Source organism: Adiantum capillus-veneris, chromosome 6, assembly GCF_014529385.1.
Source record: "Adiantum capillus-veneris isolate H3 chromosome 6, ASM1452938v2, whole genome shotgun sequence".
Classification (NCBI taxonomy): domain Eukaryota; kingdom Viridiplantae; phylum Streptophyta; class Polypodiopsida; order Polypodiales; family Pteridaceae; genus Adiantum; species Adiantum capillus-veneris.
In genome coordinates, this window is record NC_140936.1 from 108,820,636 (window position 1) to 108,842,791 (window position 22,156).

Sequence of the window (22,156 nt, forward strand, 5' to 3'; positions counted from 1 at the left end):
TACTTGAAGTGTGCACATTCATTTCCACAAATGTGATGCATAAACAAGGAGAACCAAACTACAGAGGCCCCTCTCCCACAAGAGAGCATGTCCTTACATTAAGGGTAGAAGAGCATATGCAATAATAATTATGAGGTTTTGTCTGACCCAAGTACCCACACACACCATAATGCACAAACCACAACTTCCTATTTTTGGAAATTGAATAGGATATAGGTGGTCAAGTCACACATCTTTCTGCACTAAAAGGAGAGAGCATGGCAACATCATGAGTTTTGATTATTTACCTAAGAATCATCATAAATCTACAAGTTAGCACTCAAGGGGACCGGGGTTGCTCCAAATACAAGCAATCTGATTAGTGGTTGCTCCTCAAAGAATTAGGGGTCCCCCCCCCCCCCCACAATAGGCGGGGATAATCGTTTTGAGTTACCCCCTTCCGCTCAGATAACTACTCCTAGGAGGGGTGTTGTTGGATCCCCCCCTCACCTTGTCACATCCATGTCTTATCAAGCCAAATAACTATTAGCCCCGTATGTGTGGGGGGCACCGTAGTGTGGTGCAGCCTCAGCTCTGGAGATTTAATACAGCTCCTCAATGAACGATATGGCTAGTGTCATATATGGTATTTTAGCTACATTAATAATAACTGCCTGCTGTTCCTAGAATTGGTCGCCGCTGAAGGTTTGGCCGAAGCGCCAATCCGCAGACGCCACGTTGTACGAGGTGAGGGTGCGGCCGTCACTGGTGGTGATCTGGAAGGAGAGGCTCTGGCCATCCAGAAGCGCGTTGCTCTGCCAATTCTGGCCCCAGTTTCTGGTCATGGCCTGCCATCCCGTGCGCGATCCCTTGACGGAGACCGAGTGCACGTCGCCAACCCCGCCCACATTGGTGATGAGCACCAGGTTGAAGTAGGAGTGGCCGTTCATGGTGAAGTGGATGCCGCCCTTCTTCGCGCATGGCACTCGCCGATACTCCACCGGGACGATGCCGCCCCAGTACACTCCAATCTTCTCGAATGCGGGCTGTGCCATGTCGAAATGCTGGAGAGGAGGATTGCACCACCCGCCCGCATTGTTGGGCAGCGCATTATTTGGCGGGCACAGATTGGTGGCAGTCACGATCACAGATGATCCTGGGACGCACCATTGCGGGTCGGACGCTGCATCGCACCGGATCTCGAAGCAAGCTCCGCAGCTGAGCCCGGCATTGAAGAGGGCAGTGCTCAGGGCTGCCGTATTGGTGCCATAGCCGGAGGAGTAGAGGTCGCCATAACCGCACGCACCCCCTGCATGCATCGTATTGTGCTTAATGTTAGGAGAGTACTTATGTACAGGAAGCAGAAAGGTGCGTACATATAAATAGAGGCTTGGCGTCCGTACTTACCCATGGTTCCAGATGCATCACTTCCCCCGTAGAAGGTGGCGTGAGCGCTGGTCCAGCCAGTTTGCTGAGAGCTGCCGCCGCCGTAGTAGGAGGCCGAGGCAGGTTTCAGCTGGTGCAGGATGTCGAAGCAGGGCAGCAATAGCGTAACCAGAAGTGATCGTAAGGGAGTACGTGCCATCCTGAGCAGCGACGTGGGCAGAATCGAGCTCGAACAGGTGGGGCAGTGCCGAAAATTTGCAGCGAAGGGCTGAGGGGTGCTGGGCGGCTGCGTTTGACTGGTCGAGGGCTGGGTGTGGATTGTAGCGCGTCTAATTTATAGAGGTGGGTTTCTCACTAGATGGGAGAGAAGCAGTACTTATCAGCATGGCAAGAGGACAGCAGCCAGCTGATGGACCATCGACATGTACGTAAAATGGCGACTGTACGTGAGTAACATGCAGCTGGAGACTGGCAGCTAGTCGTGGTTCTGGTGCGGCAGGTGTAGCCGGGCTATATACATGCATCTCACTAAATGACTGTTCGATGACCGTGGCCGGCAACTCCTAATTATATGGTCCAGGTTCCTTCTGCATCCTCGTCGCTCGAGGTCGGGTCATCAGGAAATGCGGCCTGTACGCTTTGGTTGGAGGAGTCAGTGTCCCGTAATGCCATGTCGTGCCAGGGCAGACATTACCACATGACGGGCAACCGCTCGTAATAAACCTCCGACAGGCTAAGCTCTTAGTCCTCTTGCCATTAATTAGCTCATGAACCCTGAATTTCAACCCCTTAGGCCTTGTCCCTCCATACTGTTGAGGTTGGAGCATGAACCTACACGGCTCACCGAAAAAGTTTTTCTGGGCATGTGCAGGGGGCAAACTTCAAAAAGGGACGGGCTGTAGTGATGTGTACTCTTTTTGCTAACCAAAGCTTCAAATATATATGTTTTGACATTTTTTAATGAGGGGTATTCCACAATCGCTAGCATTGTCACGAAAAAACAAAGGAAAATAAAAAGATTAAATATTGTGTATGCGACAATATTAACGATAAAAAATGCAATAGTGGTTAAGCAACAATATACGTGGATATTATCGTGTGTCGCTACTATTATCGTGCGTATTATCGCTAAACGATTATTCAAAAATAAAGATGTTCATTTTGGCCATCCTCAATTGGGTGACCCAAACAATGAAACATCAATTATTTTTGAAAAGAGTATACAAGAAAAAAAAATTGAATTTGAATTAACTTTACCTTGACAAAAAAGTTACAAATATAATGAAAATAGTTGTATATACATTGTGTCACATTGGGATTTTTTATGAAATTTTGGACAAATATTTTTCTATCTAATCCTCCTCCTCCTCATCGTCGTCCACAGGCACATACGGTTGATCACCTTGACTCTACATAAACCCAAACCAAGTTAAGCAAATATCAACAGCTCAAAACAATTGATACAAAATTATTTGTTTAAACTTATCGCTTGTAGTGATCCAATCACTGCGTTGAAGTACTCGCGAGAGATGTGGTTGTTTTCGAACAATCATCGTCAAGTTTCAAATTTTGTATGCCGCTCTCGAAACTTGACCATCTCTCGTGTTGGTCGATTAAGAGTGATATTCTTTTAAGTTAGCAATAACAATAACAAATCATCAACTATAATCTTTATAATCACCGATTTAAATTGTAATTTAACCAATCTTACAAATTTGTCATTCCATGCTGCTTTTGCCTCCCGACCCATAGTGCATGGGAGTTTGTGTCCCGTAATGCCATGTCGTGCCAGGACAGACATAACCACATGACGGGCAACCGCTTGTAATAAACCTCCGACAAGCTAAGCTCTAGTTCTCTCACTACAAGAGGTCGCGCAGAAGTCGACGAAGGTACCGACGAAATAGTGCTAATTTTTAAACTAAAAAGCGCTTAAATAAGCCTCAGAAGAGACGCCGATATCGTTGCGTCGGTATGACTATTGGTGTGGCAGGCGTCGGAGTAGGCCTATTAATAAGCATCGGAATAATCAACGGAACAAGCACAGATATTAATAAATTAAATTCCAACGCTCATTTCATTGGCTCTATTGACAGTGATACCGTAACCTGTACCAACGACCAAAACATGAAAAAAAAAATTGGGCAGAGAGGACTGAGAACTAATGCTACATATATTGCAGCAAAAGAAAATAGCCCTCTCTGTTTAAAGGAAGAGTGCACAAGAAACCGCACTCCACCTACAAGCTAACGCTAAAGAGCGAGTGTATGGCAATTAGCAAAATTGTAAGAATAACATAACTTGTTAACATGATTAAAACATGAGTCGAAAACTGTAAAACCATAAACATAACCTGTTTGCTATACCATAACCATTACCATTACCATGATCTAAACTTGATTGTTATACCATAATCATAACCATAACCATCACAAGATTGCTATACCATCATAGCAAAACCATAACCATCACCTGAACCAAAACCATAACCATAACCATAACCTTGCACAACCATAACCATAGCACGATTGCTATACCTTCATAGAAAAAACATAACCATCACCTGAACCAAAACCATAACCATAACCTTGCACAACCATAACCATAACCATAACCATAACCATAACCATAACCATAACCATAGCAAAACCATAATCTTGCACAACCATAACCATAATCATAACCATAACCATAAACAAAAACCATAAACATAAGTTGATTATCAAACCTTAACCATACCATAAACATAACCATAAACCATAAACATAAGTACTACAAAACTGTACATTTGCAAATAATCACTGAGTGAGAAGCCCTCATGGTAATGCCTCCCAATCGATGTCCTCTCTCTTCTCCTGCAGCTGGATCAAAAGGGCCACAAGTCCATGCTTGTACCCATACTTCTCCTCTTGGCGTGTCGACAGGCGCTTCATGGCAACTTCTTACAAAATTATGGTTTAATCATTAGATAAATCTTCAAATAATATATATACTATCAATAATTTAAAGCATACGTATAATACTTAAAAACTCATGTCGAAGTATATCGTAGCCTCCACTCCCAAGATATGACGCTCCAGTAGACTCCAAACGTGCTCTGGCTGCATCTCTCTGCTGCTGAAATCTATTGGGATTGTCTTGTGTCTCTCGTGCAATCCCAATCCAATCCTCTGCGTCCAACCATGCCAGATTGGGATCGCCGTCATTGAACCTGTCTCTGGCCTCTGACCGACGGTGTGACATTGTGGACCTCGCCACGCTCAAAATACAGGCGTTCGAGACCTAATCGTACCCCTCTGCCAGCCTGTACTCTCTCTGAATGGCGTCGACAATGTAACTCTTTCTCTCAAGATCGAGATTTTCCCAAATATCCATCACAGTATGACCAAACTGAATCGTACAAAGCTATCGAATCCTCTATCGCATTTCCTTTCCCACCCTATCTGCCACAACAGCCCCATATGTGCTTCTGTACACCTTGCTAGGATCATGCTCATGTGATCCCCAAGGTGTACGTGGTGTGTCCATCAGTGAACTATCTACTGAAGAGAGTGGTGGACGCTCTCTCGGTGGTGTGGATGAATCGGTAGAACGGCTACCATAAACCACCGCCTCCAGAACGACGGTGACGTCATCTCAAGGATGAACCACCCGTCTGTGTAGAGGGCACACGAGTCCAGGGCGTAGGGGGCACACTAGACTGAGGTGTGGGGTCGCTCGGTGGAGGGACGACACTAGTCTCGGGAGTAGGGTCGGCCGTAGTAGGTCTAGAGGGACCTGCACCTCCACCCCAAAGGTGTTGTGCCATCGCGATCTTCTCTGGTGTGAACTGAGACAAAAACGAGCCCATCTTCTCGGGCGACATACCGGCCAGAGTGACTGGAAAACTAAAACTAGGAGAGTAGGGCTCATCATCATTGGCCATGGCTAATCATACACAAACAACTCCCACAAAATATGTTACTTTACGTAAGAAATGCTTAATTGATACAAACAACAAATCAACGAAACTGCTACACAAATGAAACAAATCAATAAACTGCTACATAAATTACCAAAATCTAAAGTGTATTGTAGACTAATAAAAAGAGCTTTACAAAAGGTTTTCTAGCAAAAGTGATTAGTTCATCTCTCATCCTCTATGAGATCTGATGCACCAAAGATGTCTATCTCAATCTGTACTTCTGCATCTTCGTCATCAGACTCTACTTCTTCGTTGCTCTCCGCATCAGCTTCACTATTTGACACCTCATCTCTAGGTTCAGCCAATTACTCAATGCTGACATCCACCTCAAAATCTAAACTTAAAGTTGGAGTCGGTCGTACGTTTTGTTCATGAATCACCTCTTCGAGCTTAATATCCAATCCTTCACACACTTGCTTGCTATGTGGAGCAACTTGAACGATATAAAGCCAACAGGGTTTACACAGATCATTCTCATCATTTTGTGTCCATAGTTGATCGTGTATGAACACAACTTGTTCACAATGCTGCGGAAGTATGAATGTATCCCGCACATCTGCCCACACCCGCCTAGAGTTCACTTGAATCAATCCACTCTTGTCTTTGCGCACAGTTGCATAAGGGCCGCTGGTAATAACTTTGAACCACTTGACATTAAAGATAAACATATCAAACTTTCTAAAGCTAATGTTCAAGATGTCTTGGATGTAGCCAAAGTATTCAAGTTGGCCAGTCTCTGTATTCTCATCCCTGGCACTGCTCCTACTTTCTTGGACGAAGCTTAACCTAATACCACTGTCGAAAGTGACCCTTTGTTCGTCAATCCGTTGCACTCTTAAGTGCTTCCCATGCGACCACAAAGCTCCATATTTGTGATACTGCAGCCACAAAATTAAAACAGACTAAAAGTTATTAAAGAAAACTAATTTTCATGTAGAGCTCGAAAAGGAAGTTGTGAAATGTACATGCCAATCGCAACCCCTTGACATCTCCTCTTCCTCTTCAGTAATCAACACTCCACTCCTCTTTGCCTCTGAGAGTGTCGCATCTAACCACCGCCCAGTTGGCAAGTTGGGCAATTTCTGAAGATGGTCTGGAAAAGAAAGGTTTCTAGCTGCACGGTTGCACTTGAATTGAAGGAGATCTGTCAAACGTTGTTGCTTTTCCCCTTCGTACCTCTCTATCCACTTTTGCATGATGTCTGAGTTGAGAAGGCAAACTCTCATAACCTTTTCTCGCATTGTGATGTCCATATTCCTAACAATGCCTTGTCCCTGCATCTCGTCCCCTGTCACCTTGACTCAGTAGTCCACATTCGGAGCATCTCTGGATCAATTGAGACAAAAAATTCACTGATGAGGACAAGAGACTCTTGTACAAGCCATCCATGCACTACCCTCGGGGCGAGCCCTTTGACGAACAAACCCCTTTAAAGTCTTCATAAATCTCTCCAAGAAGAACATCCACCTGCTTTGGACCACCCTAGCCAACTGGAACTTCATCGACCACATGCACAAGTACATGCATTTGGATGGTAAGAATTTTTTTTGGAAAGTACTTCTCCACCATGCACACTGCTTCAATAGCATTTAAGCGTGCTGCACCGATGCTGTCTTCTCTTATCTCTTTTGAACTGATCCAGCGTACCAACTCACTGATTTTGTAGGTTGTTCTTCTAATGTCATCTGTCAAACAACCTTTCTAGCAATTGGTAAGATGAACTGTAAAAATTTGTTCCAATCGTGAGACTTAAGACCAGTGAGATTATCATCTCTTGTAAAAGCCGTTTTCAAACATCGCATGCACCCTGTGGCAGTTTTGAATGAAGATATAGTCTTCTTTACTTGGTGCTCTTCTGTGCGACTCAGAACCCATGGACCTTTTGGTATATACCAATTTCCATTGGGTTTAAGTCGAGGCCACATCTCTGGCATTCGACCCACAGCCTACAGGTCATCTCTTTGGGCCTTGCTCTCTCTTTTTCCAGTGATGGTCTTCCAGATGATCTCCCCCACATTCTTGAAGATGTGCATTGGGTCGAGAAAATGATTTATCAGCAGGTCACTCCAGTACGGGAGATCATGAAAAATGTAAAGTCTTTTCATTCTAGGTGGGCATCCAATCTTCCCTCTCCAACCACATGTTTTTCCAATCGCTCGCTTTCGGTGGATGCATGTCATGTTTGCATATGTTTGGTCCACGTAGCTCATGTCCTTCAGGCAAAAATCTACCATGCTCCTCGTAAATTGTCTTGCTCAAATGCTCAGAGCGGCGGAAGCCAAGTTGAGGACCACATTTCGGACACTGCATGATTGCCCGAGTAACTCAAGCCTGAAACATCACATATTAATATTTAAAAGCGTTGACATAGCCATGAATCACATGTGTGTGAGGGTTTTAAAGGCACTTACCTGAGCACTCACCGAACCCTGGCCAATCTTACATGGTCCACATGAGAATGCCTTGCACATGTACATTCCGTCGTCCGATTGGTTGGGACATATCAACCACATCGATTCTTGTCCACAAGATTTAGAGCTCTTCTAAAAGTGGTGCCAGATAGACGTCCATGTTCTTTGCTTTATACTTTCCTGGGACAATCAATGATAACAATAGATGGCCCTTCTTGATAGCGATCCATGGTGGAAGATTATAATTAACCAGACAAATAGGCCACGTGCTCCATGACGAACTCCGTAATCCGAATGGGTTTACTCCGTCCATTGCCATACCAAAGCGGATACATCAAGGCTCATTCTTAAATGTAGACCAACTTTTCTCTATGTGCTTCCATGCACGAGAGTCCGCAAGTACATGCATAACATCATCTGTCGATCTAGTATTTGAGTGCCATGTCATCAAAGCAGCTATGGACTTGCACCTGAACAAGCTCTTTATTCTTGGAATGATAGGAAAGTGTCGAAGGACCTTTGCTGGGATAAATTTTCCTTGTGTGTCCTCCTTGTACACCTGTTTGATCCACAATTGGGACACTATTCCAGATTTGCATACTCATCGCGAAAAATTATACAATCATTAGGACATGCATGTATTTTTTGATAATCCAAGCCCAAATTAGTAAGAAGCTTTTTAGAGGCTGGACGGGTAGGGGGCATGTGATTCCCTTCTGGCAATATTTGCTCATTCAGCAACCTGACGTACATGAACAAGTCAGCCCTATGATCACTTTATATAAACTGTAATTTTCACTTTACCATGCTTAGGATAAATATGTTTACCTGAAAAGCTCTGTGACTAAGGCATCAGACCAACCATAGACAGACTGCAAATTAAGCATTGCCAATGATGTACGAAGAACTGAGATTTTTGCACCAGTGTAGAGCGACAAGCGTGCAAGACTTTGCATCATCTCGCCCTCCTCATCGTTGCTATCATGCCGTCGATATGAACGGGATGGCTGAGTTTGGTCCATACTACTGCGTTCAATGTTGTCGCCTTCTATGTTGGAATCCATGTCAAAGAACTCGTCCAACATCTGCTCCATCTCTACTTCTTGAAATGCCGCTTCAGGTATTGGTTGGGAGGACTCGGTCCATGGCTGCTCGTTTGAAAATTGTCTTCTTTGGGATGAAGTTGAAGCAATATCTACTTGTGGACTTTGACCTTCAATCTCTAGACCATGAGATCGATAACGCAGGTCTTGTACTTGCTCTAACAGAAAGAGACCGTGATTGCGTATGTGCTGGTCACAATTTTTTTGTTTTCGAAAGATCTGATGCTTGCAATACGCACAAGTACACATCATCCTATTGTCCATATTTTATCTACCAATGATGCAACAAATAATTAAAACACTCTAGTTGTTATAACTACAAGCTTTAACAACCTCACATTCTCTAGCCAGGCCCGATCCCCGCACACCTCGGTCTAGAGGTGCATGGAGATTAGGACCACAGGTTAATAATCTCGTCTTTATTGGTCAATGACTATATATTAAAGTTCTTGAAGTCTGTGTACACTTTTGAAGTCCGATTGCATTTTTTCAACTATTTTCTGCTAGCTCTAACAACCTCACATTCTCTATCCAGGCCCGATCCCCGCACACCTCGGTCTAGAGGTGCACGGAGATTAGGACCACAGGGTAATAATCTCGTCTTTATTGGTCAATGACTATATATTAAGGTTCTTTCAGTCTGTGTGCACTTTTGAAGTTCGATTGCGTTTTTTCTACTATTAATTTGACGCTAGCTCTAACCTAACCTATAATCTAACCTAACCTATAACATAACCCTAATCTAACCTATAACTTAAACCTAACCTATAATCTAACCTAACGAAAGTCCGTTTGCGTTTTTAGAAGTACAGGAGTCATCTTCGAAGTCCGATTGCGTTTTTTCTACTATTAATTTGATGATAGCTATAACCTAACCTATAATCGTTATGCTTAACCTATAATCTAACCTAACGTAAAACCTATACCTAACTTAACTTAATATAACTTAACTTATAACATCTACTTAACCTATAACCTAACCTAACTGAAGTCCATTTGCGTTTTTAGTACATGAGTCATCTTCGAAGTCCAATTGCGTTTTTACTATTATTAATTTAACACTAGCTCTAACCTAACCTATAATCATTATGCCTAACCTATAATCTAACCTAACGTAAAACCTATACCTAACCTAACTTAATGTAACCTATCTTGTAACATCTACCTATTAAACCTATAACCTAACCTAACCGAAATTCGTTTGCGTTTTTAGAAGTACACGAGTCATCTTCGAAGTCCAATTGTGTTTTTAGAAGTACACGAGTCATATTCGAAGTCCGTTTGTATTTTCTCGACTATTATGCCGTCGATAGCTCTAACTTAACCTATAATCTCACCTAACATGTAACCTAAACCTAACCTAACCTAACATAACATAAAAACAACACAATGGTGAGGCGTTTAGCAAAACGATAAGCCATACAACTTGCACACAATGCATATGCAATGTGGGCAAGCTCTATGGCTTGCCAATTTGGCAAACGGCTCACCATTGTGTTGTTTTTAAAGTTGCGAAGAGATTTTATGGCCTAAAAACCGCTCGCAGACATATAGACAACACAATGATGAGCCGTTGGCAATATGGCAAGCCATAGAGCTTGCCCACAATGCATACGCCTTCTGGGCAAGCTTTATGGCTTGCCGTACTGCCAAACGGATTGCCATTGTGTTCTTTTTAGGGGCACGAGATAATTTTAGCGCTTGAAAATCGCTCGCAAACATATATACAACACCATGGCAAGCCATTTGGCAATACGAAAAGCCATAAAGCTTGCCCACAATGCATATGCATTGTAAGCAAGATCTATGGCTTGTCGTATTGCCAAACGGCGCGCCATGGTGTTATTTTTAGGACTTGAAATCCGCTCGAAGATATATAAACAACACAATGGCGAGCCGTTGGCAATACGGAAAGCCATAAAGCTTGCCCACAATGCATATGTGTTGTGGGTAAGCTTTATGGCTTGCCGTATTGATGAACGAATCGCCATTGTATTGTTTTTAATATGCGTTGTGGGTATGCTCTATAGCTTGCCGTATTGTCGAACGTAGCTTAACCTAACGTAACCTAATGTAGATTTACCTAACCTAACGTAACATAACCTAATGTAGATTAACTTAACCTAACTTAACTTAACGTAGCTTAACCTAACCTAGCCTAATATAACTTAACAAAACGTAGCTTAACTTAATTTAACCTAACGTATAAGATAACCTAACCTAACCTAACGTATAACCTAACATAACAACGTAGCTTAACTTAACGTAACCTAACCTAATCTAACTTAACTTATAACCTAAACTTAACCTAAAACATAAACCCCATCAACTACATAATTTGAAAAACGACATAATTCAATAAAAATTTTCTTCAAAACAAGATTTTTCCATAAACTTAAACAAATTTTTTCCATAATTTACAATGAAATTTCACATAACAAATCCTAATTTCTTTTAAAGCATTGAAAGTTTAAAGCATGAAATTTTCTTTTCTTGATATACAAAGTAATTTAAATAAACTTAATATGCATTTAAAGGTTTGAGCACTCACATTAGTCTTATTTGAGCAATGAAAGTTGTCGTAAAAGTCGTGGAACCTGCAAGAACGCACACACAAACACAAAGTTAAACCCTAAACCCTAAATCTACAAGTAACATGAAAACAATCTTACCTTAGTGTTATGCGCTAACCCACAAGCACGATTAGCACCTCCAATGCCATGTATCGCAGCAGATCTGTGAGAGAGGGTGAAGAGGAGAGCTTGAGATGTGGCGCAAGAATTAGGAGAAACACGCAGAGAAAGCCCGCGGTTTTGGTTTTTGCAGGTACCAACGGTACAGCTATCGGTACAGCCGTCGGAAGTATAGTCATCGGAAGGGGCATCGGAATGCGCATTCGTGCTGCCGTCGAAAGATGTGCCGGAAGAGGCGTCAAAATTTTGAAAATGAATTTTTTTATCGACGCCCGCCAGTGACACCGGTAATGTGGCGCCAGGATTGAAGTGACCTCTTGTAGTGTCTTGCCATTAATTAGTTCATGAACCCTAAATTTCAACCCCTTAGGCCTTGTCCCTCCATACTGTTGAGGTTGGAGCATGGAACCTACACGGCTCACCGAAAAAGTTTTTTTGGGCATGTGCATAGGGAAAACTTCAAAAAGGAAAGGGTTGTAGTGATGTGTACTCTTTTTGCTAACCAAAACTTCAAATATACATGTTTTGACATTTTTCAGTAACACTATAAGAGGAGCATTTCACAATCGTTAGCATTGTCGTGAAAAACCAAAAGAAAATAGAAAGAGAAAATATTGCGCATGCGACAAACTAGTGGCAAAAAATGCGATAGTGGTTAAGCAACAATATATGCGGTAATAGTCGTGGGTATTATCGCGTACATTGCCACCCTCAATTGAGTGACCCAAATGAGCACCTTTATTTATGACATGCATAAAACAATGAAACATTAATTATTTTTTGAAAGAGTATACAAACAAATAAAAAATTGAATTTGAATTTACTTTACTTTGACAATTTAATGTGGAGAAGATCAACTATTTAAAAAAGTTACAAATAAAATGAAAATAGTTGTATATACATTGTGTCACATTGGGGCTTTATAAAATTTTGGACAAATATTTTTTCTATCTAATTCTCCTCCTCCTCATCGTCATCCACAGGCACATACGGTTGATCATCTTGACTTACATAAACCCAAACCGAATTAAATAAATATTAACAGTTCAAAACAATTGATACAAAACTATTTGTTTAAACTTACTACTTGTAGTGATCCAATCGCTGTGTTGAATTGCTCGCGAGAGATGTGGTTGTTCTCGAACAATGATCGTCAAGTTTCAAATTCTGTATGCCGCTCCTAAAACTTGACCAGCTCTCTTGTTGGTCGATTAAGAGTGATATTTTCTTGAGTTAGCAATAAAAATAACAAATTAACTACACCGATTTAGATTGTAATTTAAACAATCTTATATATTTGTCCTTCCATGCTGCTTTGCCTCGCGAGCCATAGTGCATGGGAGTTTGTCTGGCCCAAGCTTCGTGTTGTTGTTTGTAGGATGATCTCATTGTAGCATGATCGCTCTTTTCTTGCACTGCCCACTCCCAGTCTGCATCTGCCATGTTGCCACCACGATAGCTCCTGTGTGGATCTCTAACTTCTTTGGCCGCTGCGCGCCGTACACTGGACGACTTTTTTTTCAAAAATATTTTTATTTAGCACTCCAATCACTGTTGTGAAAAACGTTGATAGAGGGCATTTGGAAATCTAGCATGCAAGGCGTCCTCAATGTAGTGTGCATGATCGGATAGTTGGTCTCTAAACTTTACAAAACAGTTTTTATATGTCGAATGTATAAGAATCTGAAGATGGCGTCGAAACGCCTTGCCCCATGCTGTACCGAAGTTCACCTCCCCATCATATCTTACCCTTTAGTAGCACCCATGTGTGTCTGACACGGTCCTCTGCATTGGGACGTCATGTTCTGAAATAGGGGAGCCCACGTCATGCACCCCACAAAATTTTGGCTTCACTCACAATCATCTCTCTCTCTCTCTCTCTCTCTCTCTCTCTCTCTCTCTCTCTCTCTCTATCTATCGATCTATCTATCTCTCCCTCCCTCTCCCCCCCCCCCTCTCTCTCTCTATCTATCTATCTATCTATCTATCTATCTATCTATCTCTCCCTCTCTTTTCCTTCCTCTCTCTCTCTCTCTCTCTCTCTCTCTCTCTCTATTCTCTTTCTCTTTTTCTCTTTCTCTAACTTACACTACTTTGATACTACTCTAACATTTAACATTTCCCTCTCTCTCTACATTAGGATTTATTTTACAATAACCATTAAATCATTCCTAATCTGTGTGTGTGTGTGTGTGTGTGTGTGTGTGTGTGTGTGTGTGTTAATCATACACCAAGCAAACAACTAATCGCACACTTCCAGCTACAAACTAATTGCACGCCAACAACAATCATCATCACCATGTGTTCATACACCAAGCAAACAAACAATTGCACACTGCCACCTACAAACTAATTGCACGCCAACAACAATCATTATTACCGCGTGTTCACAACAATCACATGGAAAAAAAAAGTTCTACTTGGCACACTAGTCGTAAATCCCTACAAACGGAAGAGGTATGCGCAAATGATGTTTTTTTTATTTCCACTATTGTGTGTGGGTATGTGTGTGTGCACACGTGTGTGTGTAGCGGTAGAAAACAATAGGGAAAGGGGAGGGGAGGGGAGGATATTAGTTATTTACCATACGTTGAAGAGTTGGTTGCCAACGAGGTTGAGCATCCAATGTCGTCTACGATAACCCCCACTCCAAAACCGTCTCCGCAATTGATCCAAACAGAATATGTGTGTGTGTGCTTTCATTGTAGTGTGTTTGTGTGTGTGTGTGTGTGTGTGTGTGAGGGAGATGGAGGGGAGAAATAGACAAGGGAGAGAGAGGTAAAGGGTGTGGGAGGTGGAGTGGGGGGGGGGGCCTTGGTGCACGTGCGACAACAGAGAAGAAGAGGGTAGAGTATGTCGCAAATACGCGGCATACTCTATCTTTCTTTCTTTTTTATGCGCTGGTGATTACCGCGGATATTATCGCGCCTACTGCCGCTCCTATTACCGTGTCTATTACCGTGTAACATCATTTCAAATGGATACAAACATATTCAAGGTAGCAGAGGGGGGGAGGGGTGTCATAATAACTAATATCTAATTCTCCTAAATGATTTTTTCATGTTAATCTGAACATTTAATATGGAGAAGTACTAGGGGAGAAAAAACTAGAATATTGGTTAGGCTAGCAGACCGGTCACAGTATGGGTCCAAAGAAGGGAAAATAGGGATTCAAAGGGGGGGCCATCTGCAAAAGATCAATAGATGTCAAATACCCTAAGGTTCCGCCCATTAAGACTTCCAAAATGCTAAGGTTCCAAAATTAAATTAAATCTTCAATTGTCGAACCTTAGGGAGAATTGGATGCATGTGGGAAGACTGAAAAGTCTTCCCACATCCCTATCCAGGAGGGGGCGAGCCTTATGTAGAGTATGAGAGAGAAACACACACACACACACACACACACACACACACACTCGCAAGATCCCTTTACACAAAGGGCATAGTGGACACATGTCAGTTCCCTAGCCTATATAATTGCCCCCAAGGTGCATTCAAATCCTATTGGATGGCCATAGAGATGGACCAATGAGAATTAGGTTAGAGTAAATTAAGTTTAATTCATTTAAAAAAATTTGATAAAAGAAGCAATAGAAACTAAGCTCTCTAGAAGACTATTGGAAAATCTCCCAAGGTGTCCAATGAGCATTCAACAACCCAATGGCTTGTCTGATTCCTATTTAAATACCTAAAGCTCTCAGAAAATGGGAAAGGGGGACACATGTCAAAAGGCTCTCACTTATGCTTCTTAATTGTCATTGGATAACCTTTGCAAGGGCCAATAGTATGCCATCATGATCAAATAGCAAGAGGGGCCGACCAAGAGACAGAGCTAGGGGCTGATTTTTGCAAGGCATTATCTCACACACACACACACACAAGCTCATGTGTGAAGAAAAGAAGACTATCTCCTTCTCAAGCTTTAATGGAAAGCTCATCATCTACTCCAAGCTTGTGAGAAGGGAGGCCTACACCAACAACTCTTGGCTTTGTGATGCAAATCCAACCAAGATACAAGCTCCAATGCATGCTCATCTCCTCTACCATGCTGATTACTAAGCTATGCTAAGCTATTAAAAGTGATTATGTGAGGAGACATACTTATTTCTAGTAAGAATACTCCTTCTTCCTTTCAATCTGCTCTCATACCCTGGTAGATCTCACCATCTTTGAAGGTGTGTGAGGTCTTGGGTCTGAGACCATGAGGAAATTGATGTTGTGTTTTCAAGTGTAAGCTTGGTGCTTGAAGCTTCCATCTTCATTACCCCAGCAAGTTATTGGAGAACACAAAGTATTGTATTGTAAAATGTCTCCCTTGATGGGAGAAACCTATAATACAAAGACTTTTGGAGGGGGGACCCAGCTCCATGTAAATCCGGTCCTCAACTATTGTTAATAACTTAATTTGCCTCTCTTTTTGAGGTATTGTTCAGGCCTATCTAACTAGGTGTTATGATTTTTTTGCTCTCTCCATCCAAGCACTTTTGGTATGCTCATTAGGAATCTATTCTTAATGAAATGCTCACTATCTCTATGTTATTTTCTGCTACACACAAGTTACTAGACCATTAAATGTTACATTAGAACACATTTTTTCTCTTTTCTTGCTCAAGAAGAGAGGTCCTCAAGCTAACTATAAATGGTTGGTATTATTATTTGCAATTGAGTAAGTAGAATAGGGATTTTTCAGCCTTGTAGTGTGCCTGCTTCATGCAGATAACAGGGCATCACCGTCAAGAGATATGGTCTTAATAGCGGAGTCCTATGGGGCTTGCCTACAGATTGCCTACGGCTTAACCACTATTGAGCTATTAGAAGCTTGATAGGAGCCGGTATTGTTTTGGTGGTGAAAGACCCTCTCTTCTATTCCTTGCAGTTAATGATATTTGAGCCACGGGTACAGGAGCTTGAGTGCTTTTCTAAAGGGGTTAAGAGGAGTAGCAACTAGGGCTTGAAGTGCCAAAGTACACCTAAAAGTTTACACCTAAAAGTTGTTAGAATGGATGACAATAATAAAGAGAGTGAAATTAATGTTGATAGATTTGATTTTGCTAATGAACAGGCAACTAATGATGCCCCTATGCTTGTTAATTATCTTGTTACTAGGCTTCAACAACAACACCAATAACTTGCTGGGGTAATGAAGATGCAATGAACATGCCCAACAATAACAAAGCTAAGGAGAAGGGATTTTATAAAGGCAAAAAAAACTCTCTCATGAAGAGCTTGAGTGTTATCGTAAAGATAACTGTTGTTTCAAGTGTGGGGAGCAAGGGCATGCCTATCGTGCTTGCCCCCACAAGAATACAAGAAATGAGCCTCCTAGAGCTACCTTGGTTGAAATCCAAGAAGAGGATTCTCACCATAAAGGATCTCCTCTATGCCATGCTTGGGGAAAGGTAAGAGAACATGATGCTTTTATTCTCTTTGACTGTGGTTCCACTCACAATTTCATATCCACAGAGTTGGCCACCAAGCTAGGCATCCATGCCTACGAGATGGGAGATGTCCTACCCGCCAATGGTGCTCTCAAGGGGCAAGAAGCCTTATTCACTCCCTTAATTGGGAAATTAAGGCTCCATGTCCAAAGCTATGTAGACAAGGAGGACTTCTTTATCTCTCCTCTCAAGCACGAGGATGTAATCCTAGGGGCACCATGGTTTGATCACATGGCTGCCAATGTTCAATTCCTTGAAAGGCAAATCTACTTTAGGTTCACGGAAAAAGATATGTAATATACACTAAGGAGTTGGGTAACACCATACCCATTGTACATATGCAAGCTTTCAATAAGTCAATAAAGAGCTCTATTTCCGTGTACATGATTTTTGTTAAAGATTCTCAAAATGAACCTAATGCTTTAGCAAAAGAAAATATAAACAATCACAAGGAATTCGAGTTATCCAATTTTCTCAAGGGATTTCAAGATGTTTTTAATGACGACATCCCTTGTGAACTACCTCCTAAATGAGGCAATGATGACCATGCAATTGAACTTCTTTACAAATACATAGACATGCCTTTTGGATTGGCCAATGCACCAGCCACATTTAACCGCTTGATGAAGAAGCTATTCAGCCCTCACCGAACCTTTATAGGAGTGTTCTTTGATGATATAATCATCTACTCTAATTCACTAGACAAACACAAGCAGCATCTCCAGGTAATATTTCAAGTCTTACGAGAGAATAAACTTTATATTAATCGAAAGAAAAGTGAGTTTTTCTTACAAGAGATTCAATATTTAGGTCACATTATCTCTCAAGATGGCATCCGAATGGATCCATTAAAGCTAGAGGTAATAAAAGGATGGCCTAATCCAAGGAATCTACATGAACTAAGAAGCTTTATAGGTATGTGTGCATACTATAGACGCTTCATAGAAAAGTCCTCACAAATCGCGGGACCAATGCATGACCTAACAAAGAAAAATGTTAGGTATACATGGTATGCCAAGGAGAACAATGCTTTCAAAAAGATTAAACAAAAGCTTATCTCTCAACCTGTGCTTACACTATTGGATCTCTCAAAGCCATTTGAGGTCCAATGCAACACTTGTATTCCCTTGGAGCTGTTTTGCTCCAAGAAGGGCACACCATAGCCTATGAAAGTCGAAGGCTCGACCCTGTTGAGCAAGCTCTAGGCATATATATAAACGAATTTCTACATGCCTTAAACTCATGGAAGCACTATTTATTGGGGACTCCTTTCATTTTGTGGAAGGATCACCAAATCCTTAAGTACTTCATGATGTAGACCAAGCTCTCCGCCAAACAAATGAGGTGGGAAAATTTTCTTTTTCAATTTCATTTTCATATTGCTCACATTGCTGGCAAGCATAATCAAGTAGCCGATGCACTCTCAAGATGGTCAAGAGTGAATGCGTTTCTATAGCATTTGACAATGATCAATCTTGTATGATAGATGAGTACACTATTGATCCCGATTTTAGAGATGTGATTTCAGCCCTTGCACTAGAGAAGAAAGAGGAACCATTTAGCTTACAAGATGGTTATCTTCTCTATGGCAATAGACTATGCGTTACTAAATTTTTATGTGAGAAAGTAATATATGAATCCCATGCTCCTCCTTAGGTGGGGCATAGAGGGATTCAATCTACCCTAAAAGGGATAGAAACATATTTCTATTGGCCTGCCATGAAACCAAACATACAAGAGTATGTTTCTAAATGTGTGGTATGCCAAAAGATAAAGTTTGATAGAGGGAAGCATCATGGATTTGTTCAACCTTTGCCAATCCCTAATTCACCATGGGAGAGCATATCCATGGATTTTATGTTTGGATTGCCTAAGTCTATTCATGGGAATACGGGAATATGGATGATAGTAGACACGTTCAACAAACAAGCTCATTTTATACCTATCAAAAAGACTATCAAAGCCCATCAAATGGAAACCCTCTTCATATCACAAATCTTCAAGTACGATGGCTTGCCAATGTCCATAGTGTCGGATAGAGATCCTAGAATGACCAGTAATTTCTGGAAGGGTCTCTTTGATAATTTAGGGACAAGGCTAAAATTATCTTTGTCCTATCACCCTCAAATGGATGGCCAAAGTGATATACCTAACCTAACAATTCTTGATCTACTAAAAGCCTACATAACAAAATTAGATCAAAGGTCCCAATTGGAGAAATACTTACCATTAGTGGAGTATGCTTACAATAACACTGTACATACCTCCATGAGAAAAGCACCTTTTGAGGTAATTGAGGAAAGATCCAAAAGTCCCCTGCTACGTAAGGTACATGGGAAGATCTTTGTTGTAGATGAGTATAGCCGAGACCTACAAGAATCTTTTTAAAAGATTAAGGATGCTATCTCTATCTCACAGCAAAGGAAAAAGGCTGTTGCTAATAAGCACAGAAGAGCTCAAGCTTTTAAACAAAATGATTGGGTTTTACTTAAATTTCCCAAGGCTCGATTAAGGCACACAACATGCAAGAATCCTACAGGACACCAAAAGTATTATGATAAATTAGCAAAAAGTACTATGCTAAATTAGCAAAAAGGTACTAAGGTCCCTTTTAGATTCTTAGACCAATCAATGAGATGGCCTATCAACTCAAGTTTCCCAGTCATTGGCTCATACACAATGCTTTTCATGTGATCCTACTAAAGCCTTACAAAGGAGAGCCACCTCAAGAACCAACTATTGAAGACCCACCGGAGATCGAGGACCAAGAAGAGGTGTTGCAACCCGAGTCCATTCTCTGACATGAAGACAAGGTATTGAGAGGCGGTAAGATTATCGGATGGTATCTTATTAAGTTTAAGAACTATCCTTTTGAAGATGCTAAATGGATGCAAGGCATACAATCAAAGGATAACCTAAACCTTTTCAATGCTTACAATGCTTTCCTAGAGTGAGCAAATGTAAAATTGTTTAAAATGAACAATTTTTTTGTCGTATAAGACTCTCTTTTTCTTTTTTGTGCACAAATGTTAAGAAGTATGCATGCACCGGATCAAGTTTGTGGAGATGACATCTTCCAAACACCAAGTAGAGCTTGTCACTCTACTATGGAAGATTGATAGGACTAATGTGCAGACATGCTTGTGACAGCTTAGGCTCTCAAGCACCAAATGTAGTAGTCATCCATTCTGAAACGATGTCGTAAGGTAAAATAGGGATCCTCTACCCGCTAGAAAAAGGACTAATGACTAGGCTTTATCTTCTCTACCTCATAGTCCAGGACGACGATGATTTCAAGAGAGAGGTAATGTCATAATAACTAATATCTAATTCTCCTAAATGATTTTCTCATGTTAAATTGATCATTTAATGGGGAAGTACCAGGGGAGAAAAGGCTAGAATATTGGTTAGGTTGGCAGACCGGTCAAGACCGGTCATAGTAGGGATCCAAAGGAGGGAAAATATGGATCCAAAGGGGGGTCCATCTGCAAAATAGCAATGGGCTTCAAGGTTCAGCCCATTAAGACTTCCAAAATGCTAAGGTTCCCAAATTAAATCAAATCTTCAATGGTCAAACCTTAAGGAGAATTGGATGCATGTTGGAAGACTCAAAAGTCTTCCCACATCCCTATCCAGGAGGAGGCTAGCCTTATATGTAGGGGAAGCTCCCTAGCCTAGTTGCCCCCAAGGTGCATTCAAATCCTATTGGATGGCCATAGAGGTGGACCAATGAGAATTAGGCTAGAGTCAATTTAGTTTAATTCATTTAAAAACAATTGATAAAAGAACCAATAGAAATTAATCTCTCTAGAAGACTATTGGACAGTCTCCAAAGGGGTCCAATGAGCATTCAGCAGCCCAATGGCTTGTCTGATTCCTATTGGCCAAAAGTATAAAGGGTCCACTGAGAGTTTAACTGCATTATTTAAATACCTAAAGCTCTCACAAAAGGGGAAATGGAGACACATGTCACAAGGCTATCACTTATGCTTCTTAATTGTCATTGGCTAAGCTTTGCAGGGACCAATAAGATGCCAGCATGAGCAAATAGCAAGAGGGGTCGACCAACAGAGAGAGGGGGCTGATTTTTGCAAGGCATTATCACACACACACACACACACACACACACACACTCACACAAGCTCATGTGTGAAGAAAAGAATACTATCTCCTTCTCAAGCTTTAATGGAAAGCTCATCACCTACTCCAAGCTTGTGAGAAGGGAGGCCTACACCAACAACTCTTGGCTTTGTGATGCAAATATCCAACCAAGAGCTAAGCTCTAATGCATGCTCATCTCCTCTACCATGCTAATTACTAAGCTATGATAAGCTATTAAGAGTGATTATGTGAGGAGACATACTTATTTCTCGTAAGAATACTCCTTCTTCCTTTTGATCTAGTCTCATACCCCGATAGCTCTCACCATCTTCGAAGGTGTGTGAGGTCTTGGATCTGAGACCGTGAGGGAATTGATGTTGTGTTTTCAAACTTCCATCTTCATTGCAACAGCAAGTTATTGAAGGAACACAAAGTATTGTATTGTAAAATGTCTCCCTTGATGGGGGGAACCTATAGTACAAAGCCTTTTGGAGGGGGGACCGGCCTCATGTAAATCTGGTCCTCAACTGTTGTCAATAGATTAATTTCTCTCTCTTTTTGAAGTATTGTTCATGCCTATCTAACTTGGTGTTATTATTTTGTTGCTCTCTCCATCCAAGCAGTCTTGTTATGCTCATTAGCAATCTTTTCTTAATGAAATGCTCACTATGTCTATGTTATTTTCCGCTACACACAAGTTACTAGATTATTAAATGTTACAAGGGGGGGCGTACTCTACCCTTAGATATCAATAATGTCATTTTTAGCCTTTTGATTTTTTTATGAGTACTTTTATTTGTAGGACTTTTAGATGTTTTTTAAGTGTATTTTTTAATCTTTTTGTAGCATTTACGATTTAAAAATTAAACCATTTAGTGAAAATACTAATTACACTTTATTTTTGAAAACTTATAGCACTCATTGCACTTTGTTCTCTTTAAATTTTTAGTCATTTCTCTTTCTTTATTGAAATATGTAATTGACACTATTTTCTCTAATTAATTGTTTATTTTTTAGGACACATATGGCTAAATATAATTCTTTTGAATTAAATCTCTACTCTATTTTGTATGTGTGTAGG

At 41.2% G+C, this 22,156-nt stretch overlaps 1 protein-coding gene across 1 annotated transcript; it reads right to left on the reverse strand.

Annotated features, from left to right (window-relative positions):
* Positions 1 to 251: 251 nt before the first annotated feature.
* On the reverse strand, positions 252 to 1,736 carry LOC147456057 (expansin-A1-like). Its single transcript, XM_086514634.1, has 2 exons — positions 1,387 to 1,736; positions 252 to 1,288 (listed from the first exon to the last, which is right to left on the reverse strand). The coding sequence occupies exons 1-2, from the start codon at positions 1,562 to 1,564 to the stop codon at positions 663 to 665; spliced, it is 804 nt and encodes a 267-aa protein (XP_086370760.1). The 5' UTR covers positions 1,565 to 1,736; the 3' UTR covers positions 252 to 662.
* Between the last annotated feature and the right edge of the window lie 20,420 nt (positions 1,737 to 22,156).